At 57.2% G+C, this 11215-nt stretch overlaps 1 protein-coding gene across 1 annotated transcript; it reads left to right on the top strand.

Moving 5' to 3' along the window:
* Positions 1-829: 829 nt before the first annotated feature.
* Positions 830-10116, top strand: SAXO5 (stabilizer of axonemal microtubules 5). The gene is made up of 8 exons (XM_056113251.1): positions 830-1383; positions 3562-3685; positions 3774-3874; positions 5498-5610; positions 6659-6768; positions 7059-7263; positions 9041-9126; positions 9889-10116. Exons 1-8 carry the CDS (start codon positions 830-832, stop codon positions 10114-10116), a joined length of 1521 nt encoding a protein of 506 aa, XP_055969226.1.
* The last annotated feature ends 1099 nt before the right edge of the window (positions 10117-11215 follow it).

The following is an 11215-nucleotide window of genomic DNA, read 5'->3' as shown; positions in this document are numbered from 1 at the left end:
GCCCCGCCACACACACACCGTCTGCCCAAGTCTCCACTTCCCTGCACACAGGCTTGGGGCTTGGTCTGTGCTTCCATATCTCTGTGCCCTGGAAGCCGAGTGCCTGGAAGCTGGAAACTGGAGCGGGGTGAGGAGTGTGGCCTTGTTCTCTATTTTTTTTTTCTTGGAGGGATAGCACAACGGTAGGGCTTTTTTGTTTGTTTGTTTTGTTTTGTTTTGTTTGTTTTTTGGGTCACACCTGGCAATGCACAGGGGTTCCTCCTGGCTCTGCACGCAGGAGTTACTCCTGGCGGTGCTCAGGGGACCAGATGGGATGCTGGGAATCGAACCCGGGTCGGCCGCGTGCAAGGCAAACGCCCTACCCGCTGTGCTGTCTCTCCAGCCCACAACGGCAGGGCGTTTGCCTTGCGCGCAGCCGGCCTGGCCGAGCCAGGTTCGATTCCTCCGCCCCTCTCGGAGAGCCCGGCAAGCTACCGAGAGTATCTCGCCCGCACTGCAAAGCCTGGCAAGCTCCGCGTGACGTATTCAATATGCCAAACACAGTGACAACAAGTCTCACAATGGTGATGTTACTGGGTCCGCTCGAACAAATCGATGAACAACGGGAGGACAGTGCTACGGTGCTTTGTGTCACACCCAGCAATGCACAGGGGTTCCTCCTGGCTCTGTACTCAGAAATTCCTCCTGGCAGTGCTCAGGGGACCCTATGGGATGCTGGGAATCGAACTCAGGTCGGCCGCGTGCCAGGCAAACGCCCTACCCACTGTACTATCGCTCCAGCCTCTTGTCCTCTGTTTTTTCCCCCTCCCAGGTGGCCTCGGGCTCAGCGATGACCTCCAGCGCCTTCCTGCCGCGTCCACCGGCCGGCCGGGAGATCACCCAAACCTCTCACTTCTCCCTGGGCCCCGATCCGCGCTTGCAAGTGGGCACCCCGCAGACCACGTCGCACCGACACTTCCCGGCGCACGACGTGACGCCCTTGGTGATGCTGAGGCCCAGGGCGTCGCGCCACCCCTTCCTGCCCACGCTCCCGTCCTGGGCAGTGTCCCAGGCCGTGGCCGAGGCTGTGTCCGAGGCGCACGGCGCGTTCACGCCGCTGCCCCCGCAGCAGCCGGCCGACGGGCAGGCTCTGGTCCAGGCGCGGACACTGGCCATGCAGAGCAGCCACGTGCCCCTGGAGGCCGACGCGCGCACCCGCACGGCCGTGTCCACCGCGCGCGCCGGCTACGGCTGGCTGCAGCGGCCACCGCGCGACCAGGAGCTGGCCCTGACCCAGCGCCTCGTCTTCGGCCGGGACTCGATGCCCAAGGGCGACCTCTCCAAGCCGCGCCTCCTGGCCACCACCTACCAGGACTTCTTTCCGCCCTATCCCTCGTGCCCACAGAGCCGCAGGGCTGGACGACACCTCCGTGAGCCCGGGGAGGCCCCCGGACGGGAGAGGGGACGCGCGGGGGGATTCTGAGCAACTCCGCTTGGCGAGGTCTGCAGGCACTGTGATTTCCAGGGGATGTCGCACCGGGCAGGGAGTGAATGGATGGAGGCCCTGGAATGTGGTGCCCCCCCTCTTCTGATCTCTCCCATGCAGCCCTTCGCTCCTAGCAAAGAATTCTCCTATTTAGGGGCTGGCGAGATGGTACAGAGCGGGAGGGTGCTGGCCTTGCATGCACCGGACCCGGATTCAGTTCCCGGCACCTCATACGATTTCCCCAAGCACTGTCAGGAGTGATCCCTAACCTGAGCGCCACCGGCTGTGCTCCCCTCCCCCCCCGCTCCCCCAAATAATTATCCAATTCAGTGGGGCCACAGAGATGTCGGGGTGGGGGTGAGGGTGGCGGAGGAGAGCACTTGCCTTGGGGGCAGTGAGTCCCGTTCATCGTCTGCACCACAGAATCTCACGAGCACCGCCAGAGAGCGCTCCTGAGCACAGTGCCGGGAATAGCTGGTACTCGGTCCCGCTGGCCATGACCCCCAAACAAAAAATTGTTCACTCCCAGTTGTCAGTAGACGGAGAAACCCTGCCGCAGTGATAGTACAGCGGGTAAGGCGCCTGCCTGGCTTGCGGCAGACCGGGGTTCGATCCCTGGCATCCCATAGAGTCCCATGAGCACCTCCAGGAGCGAGTGCAGAGCCAGGAGTAACTCCTGGGTATCGCCAGGTGTGGCTCAAACACAAAACCAAGTCAAAAAAATTGAGAAACAGGGGCTGGAGTAATAGCACAGCGGGTAGGGCGTTTGCCTTGCATGGGGCCGGCCCGGGTTCGAGTCCCAGCATCCCATAGGGTCCCCTGAGCACCGCCAGGAGTAACTCCTGAGTGCAGAGCCAGGAGGAACCCCTGTGCATCGCCAGGTGTGACCCAAAAAGCAAAAAAATTATTGAGAAACCACAGGGTCGCCTGGAGCCCCCTTACGCTGCTTTGAAACCTGTAGGGCAGTAGTGGCCAGGAGGGGAAAGGACGGGATGCAGGGTGGAGAGTTAGTACAGTGCGTTGGACACTTGCCTTGCAACACATCTAACCCTGGTTTGCTTCGCAGAACTATGCAGTGTCCCCTGATCATCATCAGTAGTGATCCCTTAGCACAGATCCAGGAATAAGCCCTGAGCACTACCAGGAGTGGCCCAAACGTCCTCCCCAAGGAAAACAGAGTTGGGGTGCAGGGCTCAGAGCTTGGGCGCCATTACTGCTCTTTTTTTTTTTTTTTTTTTTTTTGCTTTTTTGGATCACACCCGGACATTGCACAGGAATCACTCCTGGCGGTGCTCGGGGGACCATATGGGATGCTGGGAATCAAACCCGGGTCGGCCGCGTGCAAGGCAAACGCCCTACCCGCTGTGCTATTGCTCCAGCCCCTGTCACTGTTTTTTTCTTTTTTTAAATTAATTAATTAATTATTGCTTTTTGGGTCACACCTGGCGATGCACAGGGGTTCCTCCTGGCTCTGCACTCAGGAGTTACTCCTGGCGGTGCTCGGGGGACCATATGGGATGCTGGGAATCAAACCCGGGTCGGCCGCGTGCAAGGCAAACGCCCTCCCCGCTGTGCTATCACTCCAGCCCCCCCCCCCATTACTGCTCTTTTTGATTGATTTTAGAAGTACTGGAAGTACTCATGGGCTACTCCTGAGTTGGTGCTCGTGGGTTGGTCCTGAGGGACTGTGTGATGCTGGGAACCACGCCCAGGCCTCCTGCTTACAAAACCTGCACTCAGACGGACAGAGCAATAGGACATTTGCCTTGCATGTAGCTGAGCCAGGTTCGATTCCCGGCATCCCATATGGTCCCCCGAGCACCACCAGGAGTGATTACTGTGTGCAGAGTGAGGAGTAATCCTTGAGCATTGTCGGGTGTGACCCAAAAAGCAAAATATATATTAATAAAAAAAAAACACACAGCAAAGCCTGCATTCAGTCCATCATGCTATCTCTGCACGCCCCATTACTTCGTAGTTTGATGGAGAAGCAGCCCTCAGCTTCTGCTAATTAGCCTCACACCCTTCCCAAGGCACGGACCCCCACCCCAGTGGAGACTGTGATTTTCAGGACTCAGCCTCATGCTCCCTCATCTCCTGCCCCCCCACCCAGATCACGCCAACCCCCTCCAGTGGGACCGTAGGACCCATGACGATGAGACTTCCTACAAGAGACAGTTCTTGGCCCCGGGAAGCCCTCCGGCCTTGATGTGTGCGAGGGTAAGTCGAGGCAGGGTGGTGTGGCCAGGGACAGGGCGGTGGCAGACGACTGGGTGGTTTTGCCCTTCCCATCCCTGTCTGCACATAGGCCACCTCCAGCATCCAACTGGGAGATGTCAAGCTGGGCTCTGGACCCATGTGCTCCGAAAAGAAAGAAGCTTTCGTGCCTCAGGGTCTGCCCCCAGACAGGTACTAAGGGAAGAGGGCTTCCCCGAGGGGGCGTGGCCTTTTACCGAAGGGCGTGGTCTTCCACCGAAGGGCGTGGCCTTCCTCCGAAGGGCGTGGTCTTCAACCAAGGGCGTGGTCTTACACCAAAGGGTGTGGCATTCCACCGAAGGGCGTGGCCTTCTACAGAAGGGCGTGGTCTTCTACAGAAGGGCGTGGCCTTCCACCAAGGGCGTGGTCTTCCACCGAAGGGCGTGGCCTCCACCAAAGGGCGTGGTCTTCTGCAGAAGGGCGTGGCCTTTAACCAAAAGGCGTGGTCTTCCACAGAAGGGTGTGGACTTATACAGAGGGGACGTGGTCTTCCATCAAAGGGGCTGTCCTTCCACCGAAGGGGCATGAGCTTACATCAAGACATGTGGTCTTCCTCCTATGGGTGTGACCTTCCACCAAGATATGGCTAAGGGTTTGGGGCATGTGGGGGTGACACCAAAGCCAGTGATTCCGACCTTTTTTATATTTATGAACCAGTCGTCGTAAACCACTGTCGAGGTTGCAGGGAGGGCTCAAAGGGTTGGAGCACATGCTTAGCGCGTGGAGAACCCGCGTTCTATCCCTGGTTCTTCATGGTTTCGCAAGCGCCTCCAGACGTGGCCTCTGAACACCGGAGCTCCCAAGTACCACTGGATGGGGCCTCCCTCCCCCGAAGGAAACAAAAAGATTGGCGAGAGAGCTCAGAGGCCAGGCTTTGCATGGAGGAGGCCACGGTTTGGTTACAACATCACCTGGTCTCCTGAGTATTGCCAGGTGTGACCACCCAAGCACAGAACCATGTCTTGGCCCCAGGAACTTCCAGGTGTGCCCCCCCCCAAACAAACAAAAAGAACAAAGATCACCGCTGTCACTTAAGTGGCAATAACTGTATTCTGGACAGGCAGGAAATTTCTGCAAACTATCAATTGAAAATTATTGCCCTAAGGCTTTAAGGACCAATCGTGTGCCTTTAAGATGGTCCCATAGGCAAGGCCCACTGGTGGGCCAGATCTCTGTCCCGAAACCCCCTGTTCACAGAAAATCTGCTCTCCCTCGGTTTCCCTAGCAATCAAAAATTATTTCCAAAAGCTCAGCATGGAGTCAGAAGCAATGGGACAGCAGGTAGGGCATTTGTCTTGCACATGACCGACCCAGATACAATTCCCAGCACCCTGTACAGTCCCCTAAGCCCATCAGGAGTGATTCTTTTTTTTTTTTTCTTTTTGGGTCACACTTGGCGATGTACAGGAGTTACACCTGGCTCTATACTCAGAAATTAACCCTGGTGGTGCTCAGGGAACCCTATGGGATGCTGGGAGTCGAACCCGGGTTAGCCGCGTGCAAGGCAAACACCCTACCTGCTGTGCTATTGCTCCAGCCCCTCAGGAGTGATTCTTGAGTACAGAGTCAGGAGTCAATCCTGAGCACCACCCAAAACAAGAAACAAAAACTCAGCAAAAACTTAGACTAAGCACAGACTTTGCATGCAGGAGATTGGGCTCGAACCCAGCACTCCATGGAACAGCACTGCTAGGAGTAACTCCCGAACACCACAGCATACCCCCGCCCGCCACCAAAAGTCCAGATTGAATTTTCCCCTCCTTTCCTTTTCTGCAGATATGACAAGGCTCGGGCATATGCCCAGGTCCACTTTGTCCATATTTGTCCTGGAGATGACCTCTTCCGTGGTGAGACCACTAAAGCACTACACTTCAATGCCCAGGAGCCAGGTAAGACCCCGCTGTTTGACGACAGAATCGTGGGTGGATGGATTTGCCTTGCATGGGCCTGACCAGGTTCGATTCCCAGCATTCCATGGGTACCACCAGGAGTAATTATTATTATTATTATTTTTGCTTTTTGGGTCACACCTGACGATGCACAGGGGTTACTCCTGACTCTGCACTCAGGAATTACTCCTTGCAGTGCTCGGGGGACCCTATGGGATGCTGGGGATTGAACCCGGGTCGGCCGCTTGCAAGGCAAATGCCCTACCTGCTGTGCTATCGCTCCAGCCTCGGGAGTAATTCTTGAGTGCAGAACCAGAAGTAAATCCTGAGCACCTCTGGGTGTGGCCCCAAACCAAACCAAAACAAAAAATATGTGTCACTGCTGCCAGCCATGCTATGGGCCACAGGCACAATTGGGACCATCTCTGCCACTGGTACTGTTGTTTTTTTGATTCTTGTTTTGGTTGGTCACACCCAGCGATGCATAGCAGTTACTCCAGGTTCATGCACTCAGGACTCACTCCTGGTGTTGCTCGGGGGACCATATGGGATGCTGGGAATCGAACCTGGGTCGGCCGCATGCAAGGCAAATGCCCTACCTGCTGTGCTATAGGGCTGGAGCGATAGCACAGCGGGTAGGGCGTTTGCCTTGCACGCAGCCAACATAGGATAGGTGACCCGAGTTCGATTCCTCCGCCCCTCTCGGAGAGCCCGGCAAGCTACTGAGAGTATCTTGCCCGCACGGCAGAGCCTGGCAAGCTCCCCGTGACGTATTCAAGATGCCAAACACAGTAACAAGAAGTCTCACGATGGAGACGTTACCGGTGCCCGCTCGAGCAAATCGATGAACAACGGGAGGACCGTCACTGTGACCGTTTTGGTTGGATTTTTTTTGTTTGGGGACCACACCCGGGAGTGTTCAGGGTCTACTCCTGGCTCAGACATCGCTGCTGGAGAGGCTTGGGGGACCCTATGTAGTGCCAGGGATTGAACTGGGGTCTGCCACCTGCAAGGCTTCCCCACTGTGCGTTTCTCTGGCCCACAACAGAGCGTTTTGTTCTCCACCACGAACATGCCCCACAGTCCCACATCTTGGAAGGAAACAGGCATCACGGTCCAGGCAGCTTCACCACCACCACAAACCTCTGCCACGGCCAGGTGATCAGGACCCCTCAGGGGAAAGAGCCTTCGTTGGAGGGCCGGGGTGGGGTGGGGTGGGATCCCTGGATCTCTTTGCCGAGCTCGGTACACCCACACACTCCAGCTCTCCTCGGCAGTTCTGCCTACCCTACAAGATCCCAGTGCCAACCCACAGCCTCCTCAACTGCAGCCCAAAGAGACTGTCCAGGGCAGTCTAGTGCCCCCACCCCGTCCCGCCAACCGAGGCATGCCCCCCCTCTGGCACCCCACCCGAGGGACCGGATGCGGGATGCCACGTCTTTCTCTAGCCCATCACCATGGCCTGCAAGCCGGGAACCCGCCACGTGCCACACGAGCAACTGCAGAGTCACGTGAGCCTGGGGGATTCGATGCTGCTCAAGAAGTTCTTCCAGACCACCATGGGAACCGACTACGCCCCCTCGGATACAATCAGGATCCCCCTAGAGCCCACCCTCCACCTGCTGGAGAGCAATCTACCCAGGGGCACTGGTGGTGAGTGTGGCCACGCCCACCCGAGCCGCCCCGCCCTCGGGGTCCCACCCCTCCCTTCTAGCTCCACCTCCTATGCGCCTCGCCCCTTCCCCCACTCATCATCTCAGCTCTGCCCTTGAACTACCTGTTCCTTATTGTCAGAACTCCTTCCCCTCCCCTGGTCCCCTTTCTTCCAGGCACCAATCTCTGCCAGCTCACACTCCACCTTCTGATCCGGCCCTCCTAACACCACCTCTTCCATATCCCTCTTCCAGCCCTAACCTGGCCCCTTCATATCTTAACCCCGCCCCCTTTCATATCTTCCCTCTATTGGCCCTAACCCCACCCCTTCGATATCCTTGACCCCGCCCCTTTTTATATCCTTAACCCGCCCCTTTTCATAGCTCTCCCTTCGGCCCTAATCCCACCCCTTTCTTATCCTTAACCCCGCCCCTTCACATCCTTAACCCCGCCCCTTTCCATATCTCCCCTCTATTGGCCCTAACCCCGCCCCTTTCATGCCGTCAACCCCACCCCTTTTATGTCCTCAACCCCACCCCTTCCATATCCTTAATCCCGCCCCTTCACATCCTTAACCCCGCCCCTTCACATCCTTAACCCTGCCCCTTCCCATATCTCCCCTCTACTGGCCCTAACCCCGCCCCTTTCATGCCGTCAACCCCACCCCTTTTATGTCCTCAACCCCACCCCTTCCATATCCTTAATCCCGCCCCTTCACATCCTTAACCCCGCCTCTTCACATCCTTAACCCCGCCCCTTTCCATATCTCCCCTCTATTGGCCCTAACCCCGCCCCTTTCATGCCCTCAACCCCACCCCTTTTATGTCCTCAACCCCACCCCTTCCATATCCTTAACCCCGCCCCTTCCCATATCTCCCCTCTACTGGCCCTAACCCCGCCCCTTTCATGTCCTCAACCCCACCCCTTTCATACCCTTAACCCCGCCCCTTCACATCCTTAACCCCGCCCCTTCCCATATCTCCCCTCTACTGGCCCTAATCCCGCCCCTTTCATGTCCTCAACCCCGCCCCTTCCATATCCTTAACCCCACCCCCTTTCATATCCTTAATCCCGCCCCTTCACATCCTTAACCCCGCCCCTTCCCATATCTCCCCTCTACCGGCCCTAATCCCGCCCCTTTCATGCCCTCAACCCCACCCCTTCCATATCCTTAACCCCGCCCCTTCACATCCTTAACCCTGCCCCTTCCCATATCTCCCCTCTACTGGCCCTAACCCCGCCCCTTTCATGTCCTCAACCCAATCCCTTCCATATCCTTAACCCCGCCCCTTCACATCCTTAACCCCGCCCCTTCCCATATCTCCCCTCTACTGGCCCTAACCCCGCCCCTTTCATGTCCTCAACCCCACCCCTTTTATATCCTTATCCCCGCCCCCTTTCCATCCTTGACCCCGCCCCTTCCCATATTTCCCCTCTACTGGCCCTAACCCCGCCCCTTTCATATCCTCAACCCCACCCCTTTTATATCCTTAACCCCGCCCCTTCCCATCCTTAACCGTGCCCCTTCCCATATCTCCCCTCTACTGGGCCTAACCCCGCCCCTTTCATATCCTCAACCCCACCCCTTCCATATCCTTAACCCCGCCTCTTTCCGTATCCTTCCTCTTTTGGTCCTAACTCCTTTTCATGGTGCAGGCAGGAAGGGAGAGGTTTAAAGGGCCATACCACCCCCCCACCACCTCCCACCCCGCAATGCTGGGGACTGAGAATGAGGGTGGGCAGCACATAACCCCCTTCACCCTCTCTCCCACCCCAGAAACAGATTTCTTAACCTTGCACCAGAAAATGATGAAGCCACACAGACCATGTCCAGCCACCATAACTGAGGAGCAGCTTCAGAGGGTGAGGGGACAGTGGGAGGAGGTACCTCCAAGCCAGGGAGCTTCCAGATCAGTCCAGGCTTCCCTCAGGATGCTTACACCATCCTCTCACTCCAGCCCTTTAAGGCTTCTCTCCAGGGCCATCTTTTTTGATGGGGGGGGCCCTCCCAGCAATGCTCAGGGCTTACTCCTGGCTCTGCACTCTGGCCGAGCACCGGGGACCTTGTGCAGTGCTGGGAATTGAACCTGGATCGTCTGCATGCAAGGCAAGCTCCCTGCCCGCTGTACTATCACTCCAGCCCCGAGTCACCTTGCTGTCATCACAGCCTCTTATGCCCCGAGCCAGGGCTTAGCTCAGCATCGTCCACTGTCAGCCCCCCAGGACCCGGCTCTCTCCCATCTCCATCTCTCTCTGGTTTCATTTTTTTCTTTTCTTTTTTTTTCTTTTTGCTTTTGGGTCACACCTGGCATGCTCAGGCCTTACTCCTGGCTCTGCACTGAGGAATTACTCCTAGCGGTGCTTGGGGTACCATATGGGATCCTGGGAATTGAACCCGGGTTGGCCGCGTGCAAGGCAAACGCACTACCCGCTGTGCTATTGCTCCAGCCCTCTGGTTTCTTTTCCTCTCCTGGGCTGGCCCAAACCAGGGGGTAGGGCCCCCCTGTCCACTCCCCTGGAGGGCATCCATCGCTCAGCCTGGGCTGAACCTCTCCCCCAGGGTTTTGAGGGTGGGTGGTCCGTGGGGGGTTTCTGGAACTAGCCAGAAACATCCTGACTCCACAGTGCAAGTACAGCCACATAGAACCCCCGCTGGGGACAGAGCGCTTCCTGTCCACCCTTTACAACCACAAGTACCCCTGGAAATTCGAGGGCCCCGCAGTGCTGGCTGTGGGCACCAACCAGGAGAGCCACCTGCCCCTGGGCACCATGCATCAGCGAAGCTGCCTGGCCAACAAGGTCAACCTGCAGGCACAGCAGTTTCCCAACTACCCTTGCCCCAGCCAGCAATAAACAGCGATAAACCCTCGAACCCACTCGCTCGCCGTTCCTCAGCCCACAGCCACACCGGAAGGCAGCTCCGGGGTCTGGAGGCCGGCGGGTGGGGGATTCCCTGGAGTCAGGACTCCAGACCCGAGCACTGTGGGAGGAGCATGGGAAAGAACCCCCACCCTGGGTAGAATGAGAATTGCGCAGAGATGTCTCTGCAGGGAACTGTGGTAGAGACACCAGCTCCAGTGTAGACACCGGTAAAAAGTCAAGGGAGACAGTGGAGTTATACAGCTGCAAGCGGGGGGGGGGGGGGGGCGGGGGGGGAGGGGAAAGAAAGCATTTGGCGCTGAACAATAGAACCAACCCCTCCTGATGCCCATGCCCTGCACACCAGCCTTGGGGGCTCACATCTGGCAGTGCTCAGGGCTGACTCCTGGCTCTGTGCTCAGAGATCACACTTGGTGGGCTCCAGGGGTCGTACATGGTGCCAGGGATTGAACTAGGATCGTGACCCCCTGTATTATCTCTCCCGCCCTGGGTCAGTATATTTATCTATCTATCTATTTATTTATTTTGGACCACACCGAGCAGTGCTCAGTGCTGACTCCAGGCTCTGTGCCCAGGGGTCACGCCTGGCAGGGCTCAGGGGATACTATCGGGTGCCAGGTTATCAAACCCAGGTTGTCTGCATGCAAGAGAAGTGTCCTCCCCACTGTACTACCTCTCCAACCGTGGGTCTGTCTTTTCATTCCTCTGAGCCTCCATTTTCTACTCTATAAAATAGAAATAAGAGAGTCAGAGATATAGTACAATGGGGAGGGCACTTGCCTTGCATATGGTCCACCCAGGTTCGATCCCCGCAGTCTCTAGGATCCGCTGAGCAGTACCAGGAGGGATTCTTCAGTGCAGAACTCAGAACTAACTCCTGAGCATCGCCAGGTGTGTCCTCCAAACCAAAAAATAAGTAAAATGGAAATAAATATGGATTGGAGAGAGAGAGAGCTTAGTGGGGCACACGCTTCATTTCCGGCACTTCATGGTGCCCCCAAACCACGGAGACCCTGATGGCCCCCAACATTGCCGACTCTGAGATGTGCTGTATTGCCAAGCCAAGCATTGA

The sequence above is a fragment of the Sorex fumeus genome, unplaced genomic scaffold (assembly GCF_029834395.1).
Source record: "Sorex fumeus unplaced genomic scaffold, SorFum_2.1 ptg000019l, whole genome shotgun sequence".
Classification (NCBI taxonomy): Eukaryota; Metazoa; Chordata; class Mammalia; order Eulipotyphla; family Soricidae; genus Sorex; species Sorex fumeus.
The sequence above is the reverse complement of the archived record's forward strand: the minus strand, read 5'-3'. Positions and strand labels throughout refer to the sequence as shown.

What these genes read in the sequence shown, in the direction of transcription:
- SAXO5 (XM_056113251.1), top strand. Translation starts at nt 830, where the DNA reads ATGACCTCCAGCGCCTTCCTGCCGCGTCCACCGGCCGGCCGGGAGATC. An exon ending in CGGCCTTGATGTGTGCGAGG is followed by an intron (nt 3,686 to 3,773) that starts GTAAGTCGAGGC and finishes GTCTGCACATAG; the next exon opens with GCCACCTCCAGCATCCAACT. An exon ending in CTGAGGAGCAGCTTCAGAGG is followed by an intron (nt 9,127 to 9,888) that starts GTGAGGGGACAG and finishes CTGACTCCACAG; the next exon opens with TGCAAGTACAGCCACATAGA.